This window comes from Puntigrus tetrazona, chromosome 4, assembly GCF_018831695.1.
Source record: "Puntigrus tetrazona isolate hp1 chromosome 4, ASM1883169v1, whole genome shotgun sequence".
Classification (NCBI taxonomy): domain Eukaryota; kingdom Metazoa; phylum Chordata; class Actinopteri; order Cypriniformes; family Cyprinidae; genus Puntigrus; species Puntigrus tetrazona.
This window is the reverse complement of record NC_056702.1, coordinates 2,884,427-2,910,530: the sequence shown is the minus strand read 5'-3', so window position 1 is coordinate 2,910,530 and position 26,104 is coordinate 2,884,427. Positions and strand designations below refer to the sequence as shown.

The 26,104-nt window shown below is 36.9% G+C and overlaps 2 protein-coding genes across 4 annotated transcripts in view; one reads left to right on the top strand and one right to left on the bottom strand.

Annotated features, from left to right (window-relative positions):
• Positions 1–1,835: 1,835 nt before the first annotated feature.
• Positions 1,836–3,072, bottom strand: si:ch1073-67j19.1 (uncharacterized protein LOC100332348 homolog). The gene is made up of 3 exons (XM_043237665.1): positions 2,946–3,072; positions 2,489–2,777; positions 1,836–2,412 (listed from the first exon to the last, which is right to left on the bottom strand). Exons 1-3 carry the CDS (start codon positions 2,987–2,989, stop codon positions 2,089–2,091), a joined length of 657 nt encoding a protein of 218 aa, XP_043093600.1. The 5' UTR covers positions 2,990–3,072; the 3' UTR covers positions 1,836–2,088.
• Positions 3,073–6,241: 3,169 nt separating this feature from the next.
• Positions 6,242–26,104, top strand: part of cdk17 (cyclin-dependent kinase 17) — a 41,150-nt gene continuing 21,287 nt past the window's right edge. The window contains exon 1 of one of the 3 annotated variants that reach the window (XM_043236335.1): positions 6,242–6,516. The gene's annotated coding sequence lies outside the window, so the exon portion shown is untranslated. The remainder of the gene's footprint in view (positions 6,517–26,104) is intronic. The other 2 variants (XM_043236333.1, XM_043236334.1) reach the window with 2 other exon arrangements.

The window sequence follows — 26,104 nt, the reverse complement described above, 5'->3', positions numbered from 1 at the left end:
GCTAGATCTTATTTCCTTGATGTCATATTCTGATGGAGTTAACCGCAGAAGAATGTGCAGAATTAGGTGTGAGTTATTCTTTGAGAAGGAAATGGACCTGTTTCTGCTGTTAGAAATGTGCAAGAAACTTCCCCGTATCCTCGATCTTTAAATACTTTTGGATTTTTTTTTAAAGGCATGAACAATACTGTTTAAAAGCTTGGGGCTCAGTACATTTCTGTTCTTTTTTCCTTTGTTTTAATTCATGCTTTTATTCACCGAGGATGTGCTAAATGAAAAAAAGCGATGGCGTAGGTTTACAATGCTAGAAAAGATTTATATTTTCAATAAATGCTGAGCTTGTTATTCAACAAAGAATCACTGGTTCCAAAATTTTTTGCTTTGCATCACAGGAATAAATTATATTTTAAAGTAAAAGACAACAACAACATTATTTTATGCGGTAATATCATTCTGCAGGGCTTGTCGTGGCACAGGACACTGGAAGGGGTACCATTCACTGCACTTTGATAGGGATCTCATGAAAAAAATTGTATTAAGGTATAGTTATTAAAAAGGAGTAACCATAAAACACTATAAAATGTGGCTTGTTTACATGATTTTTTCATATATTTTCAAAAGAAATATGCATATCAGATATATTAGAGTTTTTTTTTGTCTTTTTAATTGTTGCTGGATCATGCAACGCAAAGCAAATACTAAATTGGCTGTGGACACAGTTTTCGATTACTATTAAATGATTCAGTCGTTTTTCTCGCGTAATCTCAAAATGAATGTAAAAAGGAATACTAGCTGAAACATAAGAAACACAGTCTTCATGCTCTTTTGAACTTCCTGGGAACCACAGGCTGACAGAATCCTCACCTCGTCCTCTATTCGCCGCCTTTCACCGGGGTGTGTTTATGAGAGGAGGCTCTTAAATACCGAGCGTGCAACGCTGGGTACCGGAGACGCGAGCCGCCAGACCCGTAGTCCGGACGAGGGCTGCACCTGACCTGCCAGGATGCCGGGCTGATCATCCCCTCGACGTCCGTGTGGAAGACCGGAGAGGGGAGCGCGTGCGGCCGCTTACCGGGACCCTTCCCCCTTGAACGCTGCCCAGTCCTTCACTACCCCGCCGCACGACGAGGACACCAGTTCCCCTGTTCATTTTGGACACTTTTTTCTTCCCCTTGGACACTTTTTGTATTTATTAGTAATAAAAAAGCCTTCTAGCTAACCATACATGAATATCATGTAAATGCAGACTTCACTTGGTAATGTAATTTATTTATGTTTTGTTTTATTTATTTATTTATTTATTTATTTATTTATTTATTTTTTTTAATGTATGTATTTATTTCTTTTCCTTTTTAAAAATATTATTATGTATTTTTATATATTTATTTTATTACTATTTTTATTACTATTTGTATTATTATTTTATTACTTTATTTTTTTACTTACACAAGTGTAAGCTGTACATTATGAAAAGGTGGATGCTTGTATACCTGTTCAGTTGTTTTTGGGTTATAAGAAAAGTCAATTAAAAAAAGCCCTCTTGCTTCTTTTTATTATTATTATTATTAATAAAAAACACTGTAAAAGTGATGGTGAAAAGCTGCACTAAAAACCTGTTAGTAACTACAGTGAAAATTAGACAGCGTGTCGTTTTTTACGTATTTTTTTCTGTTGAATGTTCTTGTTTTAGTTTTCTATTTATATTTTTAATGCTGTTAAATTAATGTAGCATTATTTTAACGTTATGAGTTGGTTTTTTTAGTATCCATCCGAAATCAGCACAGTAAAATGTGCCATATGTATTGATTATAAAATATTAATCTTAACGCAAGATATTTTTATTAGCAGATATTTTTATTGTTGATGGGTAATGACACTGGATATTCAGAAACAACAGACTAAAATTACATTTCTGTTTAGATAGGCTGTGGACATCTACAGTTGTTCAAGATTGCATTAGGCCTGGATAAAGTATTAAGTACATTTTAAATAATTAAATATTTGTATTGCACATACCTTATAAATATATCACCAAATACATCCATCAATATTTAAAAAATATTTGACTGTCTCGCCGACATTTCTTTCTCAAGACGAGTAGAAGAAATCGCGCTCGTGCTGCATCTGAGCGCGGAAAACAACATTAGCCTTCTGCACCTTCGCGGTTGTGTTCAGATGCTTGTTCAGCAGAGCTTTGTAGTGTTTCTCGGGATTGCCTTCCATATTCTCCACCTTCCAGGTGTAGTAGGCATTGGTTGGAGGAGTGCTGAGATTATCCGCCAGCCAAAGCCAGAGTCTGGAGCAGGGCAGAAGACCCACAGCGAAGTACAGCGGGTCTTCATTCATCATCAGGTGTCTGTAGTACGAGAGATACTGCTTCATAGCTGGAGTTTCCTGAATGGGAGGCTCACCCTGTGGAGTATAAAGCATCTTCACTCAGTTCAGAAGCAACCGGAAGTGCTTTAAGTCTTTGTTTTTATGTTCTTACCTTGAAAAAGTATTGTTTGAGCATGAAGTCTGCGAAACTTTTGTAGCTGGAGTATCTGCCTTCCATGAAGGTCTTGATGTCCTCGGGCAGAGCTACTTTTGCACTCATTCTCTTCAGCATCTTGGTAACTTTGAGTAGATAGCCGATGTCTTGGATGGTGAAGTTGACGTATCGCTCCGCCTGCAGGCTGCCGTTCTCCATTTGTCTGAGGAAGTCCGACTCAATTGTCGCACTGGCGATGTCTTTATTCTTCTCCCACAGATGTTCATACACGTCCTCCACGGCCAGACTGTAATTACAGCAGAAGCCATGCGATTTATAATAAACCCGTCTCTCAGATATACACAAATCGTCAACGAAGAGAAGCAAAACAACTGTTCATGGCCATGTTGCGCATATTCGTACCTCATAAAATGTAGAAAAGCTTCTGGAATCATGTAAATGTAGTAGGACTCACCTGAAGCCTAAGAAACAAAGACACAGGAGGGTGGAGGTCTTCATGTTTCTTGGATGTGGTGAACTCGTCTTCAGTGCTTATCTCAAATTCTGAATGTTATTTCTACGGTGAACCGGTTCTTTTATAGTTGAGGTTTATTAGCTAATGCTGTATTGCAGCAAGGGATGCTGACGGTATCGTTGCTGCTTTTAGTTTTGTTCATCATTTTGAATCTTGCAAGCTTCCTTATCCTTCATGTTAAGTTCCTGTTTATCTATCTATCTATCTATCTATCTATCTATCTATCTATCTATCTATCTATCTATCTATCTATCTATCTATCTATCGTGAAAGTCAGTTTTTCTTCTGTTGTTTTGTATTTCTGAATAATATAATCGTAAATACCGAAATGCCTTTAAATATTATTTAGCGCTTAATATTACTTTCTCATGACTTCAACAGGTTTAACTTCAACACAATGCATTTTTGCATTTTAATGCTTTCTTTTAAGACTCAACGCGACATTATAAACACGCTTTATGACATTTCACGATGTTTCACATTTCCACGAAGAATGATCTGTGTTCGATCAATATTCATACAGTTTTAAATACTATATGAAACCTTTTAAATAATTGTGAAAGTTTTGCATTATCTGTTATGTTTGTGACACCTGTCACACACATCGTACATGCTTTTTAACCACATTTCACATTTTTTAACACATCCGTATTTCACATATGGCTTTTCTGAACTCACGTTCATCACTTTTTTAGTTGCAGTGATGCACTGATGTGGTAATCAGTTTTTGTCGGGCATTACAGAATGAGTTCTTCTCTGTCTTTCTTCATCTTCTTTTTTTTTTTCTTCTTTTAATTCCTGTAAGCATTGAACAGTTTCGTTATTAACATCAAATGCAGATGGCAAACGGAAAAGGCTGAGCAATTTCAGTAGAAAAAGGTTTTTTTAATCAGTGTGTGATTTGAGGCCTTTGTCACGTATACATTGTGAATAAAAAAATAACAGTATATCAGTCGCAGCGTAAATTTTTCATTGCATGCATCTGTTTAAATGTCAATAACTGCATTCTCAAATTATGAAGGAAATGAGCAAATAACTTCTTAAAATGACTATATATTTATTAATTTTCAGTAAGCAATCAAGTAATAATGTCAAGTAATAAGTGATTATCATATACTTGATACGCAAGCCAATAAAAAGTATACAGGACAGTTAAAAAGTTTGAAATCAATCATATCAAGTTGCACTTGTTTCGAGATTATTTGATGAATAAAATGAACATAATTTATTCAAAATAGAAATCTTTTGTAACTATGTAAATCTTTAGCACTTTTTATCCATCTAACATATCATTGCTGAATAAAAGTATTCATTTCTTTTAAACAAAAGTACTCCAAAGCTTTGAACGGTTAAAATATATATTTTTTTATTTTTTTACAAAAGATACTAATGTTTCAACAGATTGAAATGTCATTGTATATACTGAATCATAGTTTCATGACAAATTATTGATTATGAAATGACATGTTTTGCATTTTAGGGGAGACCAGGATTCGTTTTTAACAAAATTTCCATGATGCTATGCCAACTATATGATATGAGTCAGAAGATCAATTGCACAATTGAACTTTCCCAGCTTTCTTCAGAAGCTTACATATCACTTAAATCAGCTTACAATCAAAAAAATGATAGAAACGATTAACCACAATCACAGGCACACACAGAAATTATGAGAAAAACTGTCCTTCGAAATATTTACTGACCCTAGTCTCCTCTATAGATTATACTGACATATCTGTATAGATCTATAGAGATATAGACATATCTTATATAGGCTATTGCTTTAACTATAAGCCATTTTAACGCTTTCCAAAACATTCAGGACAGAAGAAGTAGGCTACAGTTTGACAGAAGAGATACAACAATAAATTAAGTAAATTAGTATGAACTTTTTGTGAAAGAAATCGAATACTTATACTTAAATGTGACTCTCGTTGTGTTTGTTTTAACTCAGCGATTGATCGGTTTAATGCATTTTTTAGTTAAATGACAACAAATTGAATCAGTGGCTTAATACATAAAAGTTGCATAAAAGTAGTTTTGAATTTTTTTCGTTTCGTCCCACTTATCAAGAATGAGCGGTGAACTAAATAGGAAGAAATATTTAAGGATAAGGCAAACAGTACAAATGTAAATATAACAGTAAAAAATTAAAATATATACATCTATTATAACAGACAGTTTTAAATACGCGCAAACATATTTTTAACAGAATTGCGTAGCATATGTAATTGTGAATTTTTTCATAAGACTGTACAACTAAACAGCATGTGAAGCAATAGGACACCAAGTGAGTACGGTTGATATGTCTTAACCCCACTGACATGCACACTCCTGCAGATTATGAAAAGGGGCGTGCATTGCACAACATCATAAAATATGCCTATTTTTGAATATGATAAGTTTGAGAATCTTTAAAGAATAAGAAACTATTAATTGTGAAATAAAAACCTCACGCTGGGGAAAAAAACCTGTCTTAGTAAGTCGTTTAAGGTGCTCCGACGATACACGCCTCAAATGTACTCAGTCCACCCTAAAAACTTTAAAGGCGATTTACAGAATGACTTCTTCTTTGTCTTTCTTCTTCTTCTTCTTCTTTTTCTTTTTAATTCCTGTAAGTATTGAACAATCTCATTATTAACATTAAATGCAAATAGCATAAGGTAAAGTTGAGTAACTAAAGAAAAAACAATTCTCTTTATTTTTTTTTAATCAATATTTATAAATTCCTAACAAACCATACATCAGTGGAAAGCTTATTTATTCAGATTTTCAGAAGATGTCACATATTTTTGTGCTGCCAAATGCATCCAAAATAAAAGTTTTGTTTGTACAAATATATATAAGGTAGAGCTAAGTAACTAAAGAATAAAACTATATATATATAAAAAAACTGATCAGCGGTCATAACACACACACACACACACACACACACACACACACACACACACACACACACACACACACATATATATATATATATTTGTGCTGTCAAATAATTAATCACATCCAAAATAAAAGTTTTGTTTGTACAAATTATTTATACGCATACAAGCTAATGTTACATCTAAGGTAACCGCGACGCCACATCACCCGCGCGCGCAGATGCGTCATGGCGGCCGTTAGACAGCAGGCGGCGCTGTTCGTCCACTTTCGGATGATGGCGCCGTTCAAATAATTGTTCAAGAAGCTTTTCCTCTTCCTCCGATGTCACCCCTAGGCGGAGGCGTCAGTAGACGGGCAGCAGCAGCAGCACCCCTCCCGGCCTCGAGCACCGTCACCGAACGCTCCGGGGAAACGATCGCCATAGCGAACCGCGCGCGAGGCGCCCAGCCGAGGACACCAGCGCGAGTTTGACCGAGAAAGGTCGGCCGAAGCTGCGCGTTTTTCGTCGGAAAAAGGCGGTTTGCGTTCGCGTGTGTGTGTTGGCGGAGAGTGGAAAGACGGCATCCGGCCTCCGAGAAGCAGGCGAGGGCAGGGACTCGCGTCCAAACAACGTTCACCGTCTCTGGTGAGTCTTCCGCTGCGTTTCTTCTAACGATCCGTTTAGGCGGAAGGCAGACATTAGTCGCGACGCTCGTGTAATGTTTGTCAGTTATGTTCGGCAGAGCAAACCGCCAGGTTTGGGGAGTGTTTGGATGTGTTTAAACGTTGTTTAATCGACGGTTGGTTTGTCAACACGAGCTATATGTCGTGTTTAAATGCCTCGTTGTTGGCTTCGCTTTAAAAGGAGAGCAAACCCGTTGCTTTGAAGTGTTTATTTAAGCTTTGACTAGCACCGAATTCCGCCACCTGGTTAAATAACAACCCTGACAGGCTTTGCGGAGTTGTTTTTGTAGTTTTGTTTCACGTCTGTCTTTCCGTGAATACAATCCATAATGTGACATGCAGTTGTTGTTTTGAATAAACATTAATAAAAAGCTGCTCGGTTGAACCGGTTTTTAAGCACGTCCGTGAATAGTAAACGGCGTGATCCCCTGTTTTTCCCCATCTGAAATGCGTTTTATTGTCCGGAAAAGTTTCCAAAAGTTAGTTAAAGCGCTTATTCGACTAAAGTAAAAAAGCATGCATGTGTGTGTTTAGTAATCCGAGAGGAATAGATGCTTGTGTTTTTGCAAACGTCTGAAAATAATGAAACGTACGATGTTGCAGTTAGAAATAATCAACCACTGTATTCAAAATCGTAATAAGTGTGATTAAAGTCATGCTTATTTATGAGAGACAGGGATTGCGTAATAATGAATAACACCCTTTAAGTAGGTCTGTTGCATCTGTGCTACAACACAAACACAAAGTGTTCATTTAAAAGGAAGGCAGTGCACGTTTATAGTTGACAGTCTGTGCACTTTCAGACCTTTTTAAAATGTCAGCGTTCATAAGATTGATCAGTTACTGTTTTTAATAGACAAACCCCTCTGAAACCACAGGTCCTCATGCACGCATCCTCCTCCGGTCAAACCACAGGTGACTTCTTAACGCTGGGCAATGTGTTGATGGGTTTAATGAATCGTGAACGTGGACAAATGTATCTCCGCCCTCCAGCAGAGCAAAGGGGCTCGTGTTAAAATACGCGAATGTAGAGAGCATCATGCCCTCCGTCGAGCCAGGGCCGTTTGGGGGAGGTTGGAGTCGTGCGTGCATTGAATTCTGCCAATGGGCTCGCATGTATGCATCGATACGAACGCATGTGCCCGATTTTATGGGCTGGCGGCCAATTTCGGGGTTCGCCATCCCCGGGATGATGCCTATTTCTCAATCAGGGGCTCTTGAGATGGAAATGAGGGTGCGCTCCACGGCCCGGCGTGCAGCTGTTGCATGGATGACCCAAATCGGGGACTGTGGCTTTGGCTGTGATCAGTCTGGGCGGCTGCGTGTAATGCGACCCGCATGATGATGGACGAATGTTGGGTATATGAGATACAGGCACGCCGTTGTTTCTCGTGCGTGCTCTAGTTGAGCGTTCGACGGTGATAGTCGGCGTAACAGGAGCACAATGGGCCCATGCCTCACCCAGATGAAGCTCATGATACAGTTTCACGTCGTGTTAGTGTGTTGTGACAGGGGAGCAGGGTTACACGGCCTTTGTCGCTTTCGGGCTCTTTGTACTTGGCCGTCTTTATTGTGGTGGTGGATCACGCTGATTATGCATGGCCCATAAAAAGGCGTCACGAAAAAAAGCGTCTCTCACTCTTATCATCGCGCTTGCTTTCTCACACACACACCCACGCGCACTTTGCGCTTTTATTTTTGTCTTCCTAATAAACTGTTCGTATCCATATTTCACCCCCCCCCTCTCTAGCTTTTCCAGAGTGTGTGTGCTTGTGTAATGCGCTGTCTGATAGCGTGAAGTGTAAATCTCTTCTTTTTTTTTTTTTTTTTTTTTCCACGGCTGAGCTGCTTTGTTGGTTGGTTCGTAATTGGCTGTTTTGGAATTTTCAGAACGTTTTTAAAGTGTTCCGAGCTCGGGAAATCTAGAACGGAAGTGGTTCGTTCTGTCAAACGGGACATTGTTGCTAGCGAAGCACCGGCGAACTGCATTTATAGATAGAAAATGTCAAATTTAAGTCTTGCCAGGGTGTGCTTGGTTGTTGTCAGGGTACTGCTGTACGGTTGCTAAGGCTTTCTAAGTGTTGGTTGGCAGAGCTGGGTAGTAACTGATCTTAAATCTGGATTACATAATGAGATTTAAAAAATTAAGTGCTTGTAAATATCAACTCAATAGCAATACGTCTTTTAAATGATCCTTTTTAAAATAGCTTACCACCGATGTGCCAGTTTTGCAGATCAGAGGCAGTCACTAGGATATAAGTACACAAAAACCACTGAATTGACTAAAATCATGTCCGTGTTTTCTTAGCATTTCAACGTGAATTTTTATTTAATCTTGTGCTACCTTGTCTTTCGAACACATTAAGAAATTCACGTTATTTCTGATTTGCGTGCAATGCACGGATTCCAAAACTTACCAAAGCCAGCCAAATGTCTTTCAACTAATATATTTGTTGTAAACTACCCCTGAGAATTAAAAAAAAATATTTGAATTAATAGGTATCGCATTTGCATGTTTACGGTTATCATTTGAATCACAGATCATTAACGATTCCAATTAATTAGACGCGTTTTGATGAATAAAATTGAATTGAAATGGGGAAAAAAATGGGATTTGTCATTTCAAAGGGTCCTAGAAACCCATCGCCATGATGCTAGAGTGCCATCGGTGGTTACCAATGCGTTGCTATATACTTGCTAAGGTTCCGCTTGCTCTCCAGATGTCCAGGTCAAAAGAGTTTATCCCCAATTTCTCCTTCATAATTGTTCAAATATTTTAATTGTGTATTTCCTGTTGAGTGTTACTTAATCCGTTCCCACCGAAAGGGTTTGTGGGAAGGAGACGCGACGACGGAAGAAACAAATTGAGTGTAAAACCGAGAAGATGCAGTAGCGTGTTTTTCACTCTGGAGCGACGCATTGATTTGCTCTCATGGTGTTTTTGCAGAGCGATTGTTCTTGCCATCTCGTGTGTTTGTGGGTAAGGTGAGCGAGGCGGTGGAAACACATTGTTGCAGGCATTAATGTAACTTGACCTGTGCAGAGCCGCTAGCAGCCAGGCGGTGGGTAGTGTTATATGAGACCCCGTGTCTCTTGTTCTCTCTGCAGTGGGGTTCTAGTACTATCAGTAGGTCAAGGACATGATGGATACAGTTAATTTGCTGAAGAACAGCTGATGCTCTGCTCTTCATACAGAACAGACACCTCTGACTGCACACCCACACTCTTCCTCCCGTCACACACTGTTTTCATGCACTCACCTAGTCACACAAACCAGTTACAGAAGTCGGCGTTGTTCCATGTGCTCTTTCTCTGTCATCGTCCATGATAACCGTCTTTCTCATGTACGCCACCCAGAACGTTGCCCAGCGTCTTTCTGAATGTATCTGAAATTATTTCGATTGGATCGCTTAAAAGTAGGTTATTATATACGGGATTATAATTAGGCTGCTTTCGGTTCATCTAAAGTGGATTAAGCGCATATTTAGATGCATTTTGGTCCAGAAAAAAATAGAAAAGTGAAATTTTGACATGCGCTATCAGCACACTAATATATAATGTATTTAATTTGACTAATAACTAATTATTTATATTGCGTTGTTATAGCTGACTCAATAATTTAACTTGATGATTTAATATTAATAATATTTTTCTTTTTCTTGTGGTCTCACTGATCAAGTAGTCCAAATATTATAATTCATATTTTTAACAACATATTTTAACATTTGTTTGAATATCAGTTATTTAAAAAAATAACTTTGACCCATGCATAATGTTTTTTTTTTCCTTTTTGGAAAACTATGTGGTACCCATTATTTTCCCGTTTTATTTACGTATTTATTTACTTCATTGTGTATCGAAATCAATTCTGGTACAGGTGAAACAGATATAAAAGTAGTTTTTCTTGCATGCTAAATGTAGGTTAGTTCACATTCTTGAAGTGGTTCACTCTTTTTGGACCCTTTCAACAATGTAGGTGTCTTCTGGAAAGGGCATGTTGCTATTGGCAACAAGAACTCTCTCTCTCTTTCTCTTCCTCATTCAGCTGCTCTGGCTCTCGTCTCTAATTCTCCAGAATGTGACCCTGATCAGGTGTCTTACATTTAGTGTGTATTGACAGTGATCGTTCCAGTTGGGATTGTTCTCATTTGTTCATTGTCACTGATCTTATTGGAGGTGAGCACACATTGTTCGGAACCGTCTCTTCTGCTCGCTTAAAAGAGGAAGTGGCAAACCTCACAGGAAGTGACCTAATTTCAGAGTTCACGCATGTCCATCTTGTTGCTTTAATGACATCATAATGCTGTCATGTTGCGCTGGGATTTACATTCAGCTTTTGCGAAGTCACGTGGAAACTTCAGTCCCCACACATTTCTCTAAACTGCCGACGGCTATTTGAACAATTGGTAACCTTTCAGGAAAAACAACCAGTTACCAAACACAGGAAGAGAGGCGTGTAATACAGGACCTGCATATTGCTGCATGATCCAGGCATTACCCCACTGTCTAAACCCTGCAGCCCTCGACCCCACACAATGAGAGATATTTCAGCCATGCAAAGAATGTGTGTGTGTGTGTGTGTGTGTGTGTGTGTGTGTGTGTGTGTGTGTGTGTGTGTGTGTGTGTGTGTGTGTGTGTGTGTGTGTGTGTGTGTGTGTTTATTTGTGTGCAAGTGCTTGTTGTCATTTCTCTCAAGCCACAGGTTGGTTTGAAGAGCTAATCTATTAACTAGTGATTTTCACTGATACTGATGCTTTGTTACTTCTTTGGTTATGTTAGTTGTTAAAGCTGTTAAACTTTAAGATTAACTTTCTCATTTGCATGGAAAAAAAACAATAAATGTATTTTATTTTGATGAAAGCTCAATAGTTTTTATTAACATTAAGTGCTATTATTAGATGTATAAACTCATTAATTAGTACATTCTTACAAATAAAACATGTAATGTTGTTGTTGTTTAAATTTTATTACTCAAACTATTATAGTACTAAATATTATTCAAATGTATTATTTTTGAAAAAAATATTACTATTAAATAGTAATTATTTGTAATATTAGTAAATATTATTTTTGTAATATTTGGTTGTTGAATAATTTAGTAATAAGTATATTTTATTACATATTGCTCTTATAATAAATGCATGAAAATTATTATAAATAGTATTACTACTACTAATTATTATTATTATTATTATTATTTTGATGACACTTAAATAATTATGCAATAATAGGTTTTATTAATATTATTATTATTATTATTACATGAAAGTTAATAAAACATTTATTATTATTATTACTACGATATATTGTTGTGTTAGTTTAATGGTAACAGTAGCAGTAATAAAATACTGTGTTATTATATGTTATTATACACTACATTTTAATGCTACATTCATATAATACTATACTATTCTTAAAACTAAAACAATGAAAATTTGTAACTGAGTATTGGCCATTGGTCATTGAAACAAAAATGAGTACCTGTGTGTAGATCACTTCTAATAACAGAGTTCCTGGAACTCAAATGTTATTGCATGGCATTAGCAGCTGCAAGGTCATGGGTATACATTGAATGAATTGAATTTGTTTTGCATAAACGGGTCTGCCAGTTGAATGAATGTAAATGTAAGGCAGCGTAAAGGCAGTGCATTTAGCATGTAATGTGAGTGTATGTTCTGTCTGTGTGTGAGTTAGTGTGTTCCTGGTTCAGCTCTCTCTTGCCAAACTCCACATGCTGAAAGGTTTCTTTGTGTAGTGCCGCACTGAGCCGGACTGCTTCAGCATCCCACAAATACACACACACGCTAAATTCCTACAGTACCATCCAGTGCCCATCTCACATTTGGGCCAACTGTTCTACATTCGCTCTCTGTGCCATGTAGTGGCCTACTTTCCCCCTCTGATCATCGCTTTGACACCATTCGTGCTATGCGTGTCCATCTGTATGTGTGTTACGCTCTGATTGGCTGATAATCTCTTTGCATCAGATTCAGGGTCGGGATCGACAAGGTCCCTACGTAGTTTTCAGTAAGCAGAAACTAATTGCATACAACGATTTGAATCATAAACATTTTCTTTGGTGTTCAACGTGAAAATACATGCAACTTAGTTCAGTTAAAAGGCATATGTAACATCTTCACTGTTATGTTATCCACAGACATGATAATTGCATTGTAAAGGTCACATCTCGTGTTTTATGCTCATTCTGTGGTGAATTGAGCTGAATTAAAAATGCCAGACTTCTTGTCACCTTGGTTATTGTACCTAAACTTTGTATGCCTGACAGTACTTGCACAATGACTTGTGGGAAAATTTCCCTCCGCTGTTCGTGTGAATTGATATATTAGAATAATGTGCATCTGTTTCCTAAGCTGTTTGCAGTGGCTTTTGCACTTTTGCAATTGTTTTTTTTTTTTTTAAATAACTTAAAAAAATATATTCATATGATTTTTTATTTGATAAATAATTATTTAATGTTTATTTATTTTTATTGTAACAATTAAAAAATATTACCTTTTTGTGCTAAAATAATTTTTTACAACTTTATTAAATTTTAATAGTTTAATATGAAAATACTTTTTTTACAGCTTAACTGTAAGTGAACTATATGATTAGCTTATAAATTTTGGGAACTACTACTGCTGTGTTTCAGTGTTTTTTTTTATTTTTTTATGACGACACATTTTTTTGTCACAGTGTCATAAATAGTTCAGTATTAAAAAAAAAACATGTCTCATGTCCCTGCACTGCATTCAAGCTGTTTTGGAGCACAAGAACGGGTCTTGTGTGAAAGGCCCCTTAGGGACACGGTTCCAAAAACTGTGTCTGTGCGACTCCGACAGAGTGAGAGTGTGTCTTTGAGACTTCTTTCATCCTTCTAGCTTTAAAATATTTATGGCGAGGCACATCGATAGGGAACAGACGCTTTGGTGTCACTCACGTTCGACTGAAGGAGTGTGTGTGTGTGTGTGTGTTGCCCACAGTGATCTCACTGGCTCTCTCATCTCACATGGTGTTTACATTCCAGCGTCTCTAAGCAACAACGGAGCGTCACAGATCTCTGCGCTCATCTTTTTTCCCCCTCGTTTTTCTGCAGTGAAGCACACTTTGTCCTTATGCATAGAGGTTGATAAAGTTATCGGGAGTTTGGAGTTTGTCATGTGCGAGTCAGAGGTCTGTCTTCACTCTTAAGAATGAGTCTGTGATCTCAAATGTCTTATGAACAATAAAAAAAAAAATTGTAAAAATGCTTTTTTTCCCCTTCCCATCAGTATGTTATGAAAGTCAAGAGATCAAATGTTGCAGTTGGAATTAATTAAAAATCTATTTATTCTATTCCATTTTCTGGATCAACTGAAATAGTAAATGAATAGTAATAATAATGAAAAATAAATGCATAATTACGAACAAATCAGCTAGTTGCCAATGTAATTCTCAGTTGATGTATTAAAATATTTAAAACTGAAATATGAATAATGAAAACTGTTAAATATACATAAAATAACCAAAATGAACAACCAAATCTATTCATGTGAAATTTTCATAAAAGTTGTATCTCTGTGATACTAAAATGACACTAAAGGTAAAATTAATTTTATATTTAATTCTATGTGTTAAAATGCTGTAAAGCTGTCCTTTTAGGGTTTGACGTACAAACCGGGACAAATATCTTGCGCAAATAATGTCGAAATTGAACGCCAATGTGAGTCTGCACCCCGAAGTATAAAACGTCAAAACATAAAAGTGTCATTGTAATAAAAAAAAAAAAGCAAAGGTGTTTTTTTGGTTTGACACACCGCGTTAAAAACCTGCTGACCAATGAGATTTTGTTCACATACCCGGAGCACTCGAGAACCAAACGAGCACACGGTAGTAAGTAGACAAAGAAGATGCACCAAGGCAAGATCAATTTAGAGCTGCTGGCCTCGTTGGTTTCTGAAAATAAATAGCTGAAGCTGCTGCTAGAAATATCCATGTTTTGTTTTTTTTTGCCAGTTAATAAAGAAACGTGAATGGTTTTGACAAGCGTGTCTTCTGGCTCCCTTGTTATTCTGTGTGACAAGCAAGCGTCAGAAGCATAAAACATAGTGTAGCGCCACCTTGTGCATGAAGAGCCGTTGGCTTAGCGTTAAAATTGCTTGAGTATGAACAGTGAAAAACACTGACCGTATTCATGCGTCGTATTTTTATATTTGTATTACTTTACTTGCCTTTTATAGCTTTTTTGTTAAATTACAATTCAAAATTTTATTTCAAAATCAACAGCATGCTTAACATGTAACGAAGCTGGAAAATCTTATTCCCATAATTCCCTCTTTGTGCGAGGTCTGCTTTCCAAGCATTTTTTCGTTTACCCTGGGCCGTTTTAGCCGTTTCCTTCAGCTGTGATCAATTACAGTAGTTCATTCTTGTTTTATTCCCCAGGTCTTGGCCGATTTAGCTGATGTCTGAAAATATCTGTGCACATGATTTGTCATGGGAACCGACTCGGCCGTGGGGGTTTTAGCACACCGCTGTGAGTCAAACATGAACACGGCTCGTATCAGAACCTCACATCAGGACCCTCAGTGTGCTGCGGGATTCGAGCAGTTGTCTTTAAAGGGATAGTTACACCTTAAAAGTGAACATTCGGTAATCATTTACTCACCCTCAAATTGTTGCAAATTTTTAAAGAGCGTTGGTAACCAAATAGCTGACTGTAGCCATTGTCTGGGAAAAAATACGGTGGAAGTCAATGGCGTTCTTGGCTGAACTAGATGTTTAAGGTGTCAACGCCAGTTAGCATCGAGTCCAGAGCTGGTAATGGTGAAGTAAATTGCGCTGGTGCACTGGGTGAAGGGTAGGTCAGACTCAACGGATGTAGACCCCCCCCAAGTGAGTTGGTCAATGTGGTTGACTGTGGACTCTTAGCAAATGCATTTCTGATCGAATACGTTATTATATCCAAAGGTCATTAGGATATTAGGTAAAGATCATCTTCAGTGTACATATTTTGTAAATTTCCTAGAGTAAAATATATGAAATCTCATTTTTGATTAGTAATATGCGTCGCTGAGAACGTTTTTCGCGAGATATGAGGAAATCTCTCAATATTTCGATATTCTTTTTTGCACCCTCAAGTCAGATTTTCAAATAGCCAAGTATTGTCCAATCCTAACAAACCGTATACATCAATGGAAAGAGTATTTACTGTGTTTTGGTTTCAGATAATATATAAATGTCAATTGAAAAAAAAGACCCTTATGACCCTCATTTTTTTTTAAAGGAAAAAATGGTTCAAAGGCTAAACGCATGGACGGTCACTATTTAAGGACAGATGAATATCCGCATTGATTTTCCTTTCTATTGTACAGTGTTGTTGTTAAACTAAAATATGTTTATTAGCTTGAAAAACTACAACTTTAGCTTGGTAAGTGTCTGCTTGTCTCTGTCTATCTATCTATCTGTCTTTCTATCTATATTTAATATCTAATATCTATCTATATCTAATATCTGTCTAATGCAAATTACAAAAGCACATAAACTTACTCTAACAGTATATAAATAATTCTAAAATTACACTACCAAGCTGTCTTTGGAAAGTAAGGAACTTACATTTTGATAGTTAATTGTTCGAATTTGAAAAGATTGTTGGTCTATTGATTAAAAATATATTTTTTAGTTGTTAGTTCTGGTCTTTGCTAAAGCTGTTTATTTTTTGAGAGCAGGAGAAAGTCAGGAATGATTAACTTTGAGTCAGATGGGCGTCAAACTACTCGTCCAAAGTTTGGTTCGATTACATCACATCCGCGCACTGCAGAGCCATTCCTCATAAACTGACCTAGTTTCTCACACTCACTGAGTTTTCCCATTTCCTTTAATATAATTATAGCATCAAACCAGTAAGTGTAGCTGTTCTTTTTTTGTACTCATTCTAGTTCTTTTTATGTATTTCAGAACAGTAAGTCCAAGGATGCAGGGAAGTCTTTTTGGCACATTACCCAGAGGCTTAGCATGCTTTTGTTATCTTTATTGTGGTATTTATTTGTGATTCTGCAATGTTACTCACACGCTGTGGGGACAATGACAGAAAGGCATGGCATAAAAGAGGATTGTGGGCTTAGGAACCCGATTCAGCCATTCGGGTGTCAGGACGGCCAGGTGAACTGCGGCCCGACCCACATCTGGAGGCTTTCAATATCAGCTGAGAGCTCTGAGCGAGTGCCAAATATGCACTTCCTGTTGCAGCGACATCGATTTTGACGTCTGCATTTCAGTGTGTTTTGTTGAGGAGTTGTGGCGGGAGGCAGAAGCCGGGCTGATGGAGTGCTGGAGTGACACATCTGGGTGATGGAGGGAAGCTGGCCTGGGCTATGGGCTAAAAATATAAGGCTAAGTGGAGTAATGGAGCATCTCTCAGGCAGAGGGAGACGAATGTGGGACATTGCAGATGCTTCTGGGAGAGACGCACAGGGAGGGACAGGTGTTCTTATTCAGTGACCTGTTAGTACTTGCCCTCATGAAACTCTTCTCTTCATCGCTCACCTGACAGTTAATAAGCAGGAGTACCATTGTAGTAGATTTACAACACAACATGATAAACAAGCTGATTACATGATTCACTTCACTTTCTGTCCAGTACAGTGCCTCATAATTGTTTTTGATGGCCTGCCTGTTACAGTTTCTGCTCGTTTAGTTGACCTGCTTCTGGATGATTTGAACTGTTGCATGTGACACACTTACATGTATAATTGGATTTAAAAAAACAAATGTAAACAGTCAATTATGTATTGACAAAGCTTTCATTACAATGCCTTGTTTTAACCAATTTTATATTTGGCTGTGTGTTTTTTATTTATTTATTGTACTATTTATTTATTTATTTTTTATTAAATTTTAGTTGAGTTCAGTTGTTTCATGCTTTTAAAATTATTATTATTATTATTATTATTAGAAATTTAGTTTTGTTTTTACCATATTTAAAAATGCTTTAATAATAATAATGATATTTTGGAAACTTTACAGTGTTGTTAATTTAGGATATTAAGTGATTTATTTATTTAAATATACCTTTAGAATTCTGTTGAATTTTGTGCGGTGCGTGAATATTTATTAAACGTCATGGCATTGCTGTCTGTACATGCTCCTTTCAAACTTTCATCCCACTTGCTCATGTGGGCACAGACTGTAATATTGGTCTGACCTTCCATTGACACGTGTGTGTGTGTGTGTGTGAGTGAGTGTGTGTGTGTGTGTGTGTGGGAGACAGAGAACAGGCAGTTCCCTGCTGGAGTCAGTGCTGCTCGGTGCTTCATTCGTCATGGGGGATTGTGTGTGTGATCATCCTCTTATCTCTCGCAGACACAAACACGTGCAGACACACTTACGAGCACAATACAAACATGGAAATACTTTCTAGACTGCTGTGAGTGGGTGTTAGGTTTCGTGTATTTTCATTCATAGGAAATCTCCCATATTTTTCTAGTAGTCATAATTTAGTGAAAGGACAGTGCATTTTTGACCGTTGTATTCCAGCGTGATATTTATTACTAAATATGAGTGGATTGCATTTGCGTAGATGATCTGAATATTTGCATCTTAAGACGCTTCTAAGAACAGTCTCAGACACCTGAAAGTTTACCGACATGAGAATCAGATGGGAATAGAGTACTGATGTGCAACTAAAAATATTACACATTTTCCACACTGTTTTTTAGAAGCAGTGTCATGGAGCTACAGTATGTAATGTTATGTAATAAATTATAATTATAAATAATATATAGCAAATATGACAATTAGATTTATACTAGTGAAATCAGTTTAATGGCACTTCATGCGTTGTATTAAATTCTACTTAAACTGATGTTTTGTATTAATAATTGCTGTATGACTGTGCAGGATTTTACATTTAATTTATTATAATTTTTTTATTCCTGTCATACAAAGCTGCATTTTCAGCATCATTACTCCAGTCTTCATTGTCACACATGATCCTTCAGAAATCATTTAAGATACGCTGATTTGCTACTTAAGAAGCTTTTATGATCATCATCAATGTTGAAAACAATTGTGGAAACTGATACATGATTCAAAAGCGCATTCTTTCGGGAACCATCTGATTTTACATATATTCCCTAGGTCTCTTTATTCTGTGCTCTTGTTTATTTCTGTGTAATAATTTGCCGACAAAAGGGCAAAATGGTGTGTTGTTGTGATGCTTCATTGTTTCATGTCCTCTGACCTCAAGAGTCCCTTCTCGTTCTGTCCTGCGGCAGAGATGTTTTGTTTTTAGAGGTCGTACGTGTTTTTGTTTACTTTTGGCCGACAAGATGGCATTATCTGTGTATCGCCACATTCCTGTCTCAAGGATTTTTGTTTGTTTTTGTGTGAGAGAGACTGCCTGATTGGAGGATGGTACGTCGCACTGAGACGCTGTTGTGACTTCTAATGATCGCGATTGAGCTTTGCTAAATTTCTGACTTGAGACTCAAGCAATTAAGTTGTGCTAAAGCTTTTTAAACTATGACATTTGAATTTGAAGAAGGCGTTTTAGCGTTTTAAGAGAGCTGGAGCGAGTCTTGAGCAGCATTTGAGAAGACATCGCAATCAGGACTCTGTCTTTATCACGAATGAATCTCGTTTTGGGTCTGTCCTGATGGACGGCTTGCTTTGAGATTTTCCAGCTGAATATTTCTGTTTGTTTTGATATGAGTGAGCTTATATAAGATTCATTGCGACTGATATTGTAAGCTGACTCATGTCATTGAGTGTTTGCGTGAGTGTTTTGTTTATTAAACTTTGAGCTACGTGTTAAGGATTCAGAAATACATACTAGGCCTAAATAAATAATCAAAGTTATTATACTGATATATTATGCATAATGGGATTTTGCAAAAATTTGAAATGTAAAATAAAAAAATACCAAATTAATAACACATGGCAGTAATTATTTTACATTTAAAAAATTGCAAATTTTCAGTTTTAAGTCACTTTTATGCTTGATAAAAGGCTGCATTTAGTTAATCAAAATAGCAGCAAATGCAAATTTAATTTTTGAATAAAAGTGTTTGAATAAAAATTGTAATAGGCTTATATTTTAAAATGCATTTTCTTCCTTGTTCAGCATCATTACTCCAGCCTTAAGTGTCACATGATGCAGTTGGACTGATCAATACAATTTATTTGGTTAGTTTGTTTGTTTTTTTGAGCACTACATGTTTTAAACAATGTAATGCATTCTTACTGAATAAAAGTATTGAGAAAAAAAACTTTCTTAACCCAAAAAGTTTGAATTATAGTCTCTAAATATATAGATTTTCATTGAGTTTCCATTCTACAACACTAGAACTTTGAGTTGCACCATAAACAGAATTTTTAATAATATAAAAAATGTTTTATTTAGTTTTCTTCTTTTTTTAATATGTGGTCTTTAACTCCATACATTCCTGACAACCTAAACCCAAACTACACCCGAACAAAACCTCCTGGAGATGTTCCTCCTTATCGCATGGATCATTTACGTTCCCTCACTACTTCTCTCACGCACAAACACAAAGCGACTCTTCTTTCATCTTCGTCATTGTGCCTGACATCACCCGTCCTGCGACCCCGCAGGCGGTCGTCCGTACGAACGCATTAATTCCGTCCGTCTTCCCATCAGTCGCGAACGTTGCTTTTTGTTTACAGCTGGGGGCGAGAGTGATTTTTGAAGAGCGCGCTAATGACGCGCTCAAGTGCTTTAAGCATCGCGGAGAGGACGGACAGATGAAAGAAGCTCCGAACCTCCAGATCTCCCGCTCGAGCTCCTCTTTCTGCGGCTCTAATTACGTTACGCTGTGTAAACGCCAGCAGACATGCATCTTTGATGTCCTGCGGAGGGCAGATGTGCTAATGCACGCTAACAGGTCAAAGCAAGCACGTCAACAGGCCTCGATACCTTGCTGACGTCAGTAGCTGATCCTCGGAGCTTGGCTTTTTTCCAAGGTGAAGCTCGCTTGTTGGGTGTTAGCGGATGCTTGATTCAAACGGACCGATATGAAGCGGCTTGTACATTCATGCGTGTGATATGCCTAATTTCACTCGCTGTTAAGCTCGCTAGCTGTCTCTCTGTTTGCCCTTTTTTTTGTCATTTTAGTCTCACTTGCCCGCAGTTTGGCGCAGACGAGCAGAGTTGCCGTGGAGATCTCATGCTTTGTAGTCAAACACAAAGACATCATTCTGCTTCTTCTATGTCTCTTTCTCTTTCTCTCTCTCTTTCGCTCGCTTCTGCTTTGTGCTGCTCGCTCACCCACTCAGTCAGCCGCTCCATCTTTCTCTCACTTTCTCTCTCTTCGGGCGTACGGAGGGGTAAATTACAGATTCTGATCTGTGAGAAAGAAGATGCTGAGAAGTCGCAGGAAAGACGTGTTGCCATGGCGATGGGAATGGACTTTTTGTTTGTGTGTATGTGGGAAGAGATAGAAAGAGAATCGAAAATACCCTGGCTTGCCAATCTAAACCGAGATTCCTCCAATATTCATTTGAGATTTGAGATGTGTTTTCCAGACTTCCCTTATGATTTACGAGTTACGTAAAGGGTAAACAGTTGGGTAGACTTTCAAGGGGAATCTTTATGGAAAAAAATAGGAATTTAAGTACATTTTTGGGGATTTTTCATTTAGGATGCATGATGTCTCTGTGAACCAGATTTATTTTGAATTTTTGATAGTATTATCCATCTGATTTATTTATTCACACACACACTTTTAAGAAATGATCTATATTAAAACCATCAAATATATCTTAATTTGTAGCACATTTGCATATCATGCATTTTTGGGACAGTCTATTTTTTGTATATTATTTAATATTATTTAACACTGTAGAAGTTAGATTATTTCACTCTTTGCTCAGATCCTATATTTTTTTATATTTTTTCAAACCTTTACAAATTGTGAAAAATAATTGCATTTTAAAACAACAGTTTTATATTATATTAATATATATTATTTTATAATATATTTCAATTATAATTTGTCCTTCTGACGCAAAGCTGAAGTTTCAGCATCGTTACATTAGTTGTCCGTGTCACATGATCTTTTAGAATTCATTAGAAATCATTCAAGAAATATTTCATATTATCCGTGTTTATAGCAGTTGTACTGATTAATATTTCTGTGGCGTTTCCCTCTCAAAAAGTTTGAAAGAATAGCATTTATTTCAACTCTTTTGTAACGTTATAAATGCGTGACCGGCCCAAGTCATTAGAGCCTGAATGTTTACGCGTGTAAATTATTCTGTTATTCTATTTGAAAATCATCTGGATCGAGGGTAACTGCACACTTCTCTTCAGTGAACTGAATGACTCAAGGTGTCTGCATCACAAAGCGTCCTGCAGGTTGAATTATCGGTAGTTGTGTTTGTGTACATCTCCGTGTGTCTGTTTAACTGGCTAACCCAGTTTCTGTGTCTCCAGGCTGCGCTTAATTAGCCTGTTGTTTGATGCCTCTGGCTCATGACTGGTGTGATGTTTGATGTCAGGCCTTTCCGCTCTAATTACCCTCGGCCCGTGGTGCCACCCGGCTGCAGGGGTCGTCTCAGAATTCATCAACGCCGGCCCTGGTGATTTGTTTGTGTGTGTGAGTGAGTTATTGGGTTAAAAGCATTAACGTCTGCAAGCTCTGCAAGTTTGTTTGAGTGCTTGTGTTTGTTTTCAGTAAGCCGCTGTGAGTTTGGGATGCATTATCCGGTCCCGTGCCGCCCCCAGCCCGCACGAGGCGCATGAGGGTTTTGTTATGGTGTGGGTAATACGCCCTCTCGGTCCCACACAAAGACGCCTTATCTCTCGAGAGGAGCGCGTACAGGCGAGGTGGGCTAATCCCAGCCCGGGGGATGTAAGCAGATTCTCTCCCGTCGTTTGATTCCCGTGCTCGTGTATGATTGGACGACTGTAAAACTACACGTGTGGAGACGAACAGAAAGATGGACAATAGCACGACAGATTTAGCGGTATCTGACAAACTGTGTATATAGATCTTAAAATTTATGTTGAAGAATATATTAAAAAAGCTGCACTGTTGTTGCTCAAGTCAAGCAGTATTGCTGTTATGTATTTCTAGGTCATAATTAATTAGCTATTCTAACTTCAGACTTGTTCAGTTTCCTTTAGACCAGGAGAATTTACTATTAAAGAGACGAAATATTGTTTTAATCAGATTGAAATTGAACATTTAAAGTTCACGCAAATGGAATTTTATGAAATTTTTGTAATTTTAGCAACATAATTTCAATTAAAATATAATTATTAAATAAAAATGTAGTTATTATAGAATTTTTTTATCAGTGATTTAAATTAAAATATAATTATAATATGACTTTATTGTTACAGTTTCTACAAAATATTAAGCCGCGCAACTGTTGAGCAACAAATCGGCACATTAGAATAATTTCTGAAGACTGGAGTAATGATGCTGTAAATTAATAAAATGTTAAAAATATTCTAAAACATAGTTATTTTATTGTCCAGTAAATTGTTTACAGGATTTCTGATCAAAACCATAAAAAGGACTCCATTTTTTTTTTTTTGTTGTTTAGTTAAAATTGATGTCTACTGTTGATTACACTTAATAATCTACACTATATAATCTCCATAGACCACAAGCCCTGTCTACAACATGCATATCAAATGACCTTTAAGTGTTTTTGTATATTTTTCAATATCAGTCTGAATGCGGCCTGCTTTCCCCCTCCAGCAGCCCACTTTCCTATCAGCGTGATCCCCGAAGAGCTGCTGTCTGGGGACGGATATTGCACCAGGCCGGGGGGTTAATGGCGGGAGGGGGCGGGGTGACAATAGACAGCACTGTCCCAAAGCTATTCGTTCATTGGCCAACAATGCTGAGTGTCACTGTAACAGCAGTGTCAGTGTCCTGCCGAATAAGAAGTAGACAAAACAAGAAAATGGCCTGTTCACTCACTTTTGTGAAGTGTTTGTAGTTTTTATTCAAGGGGAGTATAAAAACCTTTACAGAAGCCATGACGCAAAGTGATCGACCTTTTATAATCATGCTAAAAGTGCCTTAAAGCAACAGCAATAAGAACAAGATGACAAAATGTAGTTCAAGATGACAGTTTTGAGATTTTGAGCTGTTTCGCTTTTGTTTCAGGCTAGAGTAAAATAAAACGTCCAAAGTATTTATTTTATTTTTCTTTATCTATTTGTATCCGTATTACAAAATGTTAGTAATTAGTAAAAGAGTACATATCTCAGCATTGATGTTAACGATGTCCTATCTTTTGGCACTCATATTACAAAATTGAAGAAAAAATGTAAAATTAAGCTTTATTTCAGGAAGATCTTGATTCATTGCAAGATGAATTTAGTTTAAAATGTAGCTACTTTTTAAAAAAATTGTAATAAAAGCTAAATACTCTGATCTATTTTCTGCTTTTTTTTTACATTAAAATCTTTTATTTATTTATTTATTTTACATATTGTATTTAAGTTGTGTAATGTTGTAATATGTATGGCTTATTTAATTTTATATATATGCACTTGTATATGTAAACTATTTTTAAATGGCGTAGTGTATTTTTATAGGCGATACATTTATTACGTTTTATTTCAAATGTATTAATTAAGAATCTAAAAATATTTTTTTATCCCATTAACCTCGGTGCATTTTTTGATTAAATGTATTATTTATTTATTATTTATAAATGTATTATTTATGACTTAAAGTCCCTGTAGGCCAAACCTCAAAGTCTGACACTGAATGATGGGGAATAATGTCTGCATGTCTTGAAAGGGATGGTGACTTTGGCGAGTGTTAAAGAGTGTGTGTGTGTGTGTGTGTGTGTGTTTTCAGGCTGGTTGTGCCCTGTCCTGGCAGGTCTGACACAGGAATGCCAACTGTTCAAACACAAGCCCATGAAAACACACGCTTATGGCCACAGGGTGTGTCCAGACCCTGCCGTTCTGCATAGCAGAGTGAGATACCAGCTGTTTGAGAAGATGTGCTCTGTCAGCATGCACATTTAACCGTCCGTCGGTGCTATATATTGGCCTGTAGCAGCAGTCTAATCCTTCATATGGGAGCTCGCGGCCCCCCTTTCTTTAGACTGTGTCGGATAGACAGATGGCGTGCATGCGTGTGCATGATTGTATTCGGGAGGAACCAATCACAGATGCTCTGGCCGGCCGTTTCCTGTAGTTGGGGGCAGATTCGTGTTTTTTGGATGCACTTTTTCCTCGTTGCGGCGTCTTGAAATCAGACACCACCTGAGTAAAGTCATCTCGCTGTAGCCTGATCTTCTTTTGTGTATACGTATGATTGAACGGGGGCGAATGTTATCGGAGTGTACTGTACTTTTGGATAGACTAGGAGAACCTTGGAGGGTTTAGTTTGTACCTTGCTTTGTGAACACAGCGAACCTTCAAGTCCTGTGTGAATTTGGGCGTGTGAAGTCTGACGGAGAAATACAATGGACAGAAAGAGTCCCGCTGCCTCCCATAGCAAGGTGTTTCCTGCCTAAAATGGTGCAAAGTCAGCGTGTATTGAGAGAAATACACGAGCACACACACATTAAAGCTTTAAGAATTGTGCATGGCTGAAAGTTTTTGTTTTTATTTTTATAGCTTTTATAAAATGGATTGATTGATTGATTTTTTTTATTTTTTTTTTTATAATGATTAGGATATAATATGAGGTGTAGTCAGCCTTTACATTTATTTTAATGCATGGCCATTTGTTCATTTAAATTTATCTTGCACATTTTGTTTATAAGCGTGTTATTTTAATACGTTTATATTAAAATTACACTCATTATATTATTATATTAATACAATAATTTTTTATACAATACTGCTTTTACATCTTTGACTTTTTTAGAATTTTATTCATCTTTGAATATTATTTTCCGAATAAAAGTTAATGTCATGTATATTATATACACACATACATGTATACACATATCATATATTAATTGATTTACATGCATTTACAGTAATTTACTTATATGTTAGACATTTTCTATTTGAATGATTTCTTAAAATTTTCTATAAAAAAAATTCTATAATAAAGTTAAATTTTTTTAAATTGTTTTGAAATGTTTATTTTATATAGATTTCTCATTTGTACATTTGAATTTAAACCCGCATATTATAATTATTTGTTTTGTTACTTTTTTTGTTTTTTACTGTTAATAGACCTGGTGTTTTATTGTTGTCATTTTATATTTAGAAAATGCATTGGTGTAAAGGGAATTATGGTGCACGTGGGAGTGTGTGTTTTAAAAATGCACAACCATGTGTTGAAGTGCCTATAAAAACTAAATACAGTCTCATGAATATTTGATTAAAAGCCTTTTGGATTATTAATGTGGATTTTTTTTTTTTTTTTTTGTGCGTGTCGTGTGAGTTTTAAAGGCCTGCTGTGTAGTTTTAAAAACTATCCCACAGGAACTTACTAATACACACACATACCTAAATGAGGCCTTCCTATTAGTCAGTATATTTAAGACATCATAAAATGGTTCGACAGGCATTTTTTTCCATTTTGAAACAGGAAGTTGGTGAAGGGCTCTTAATTTAA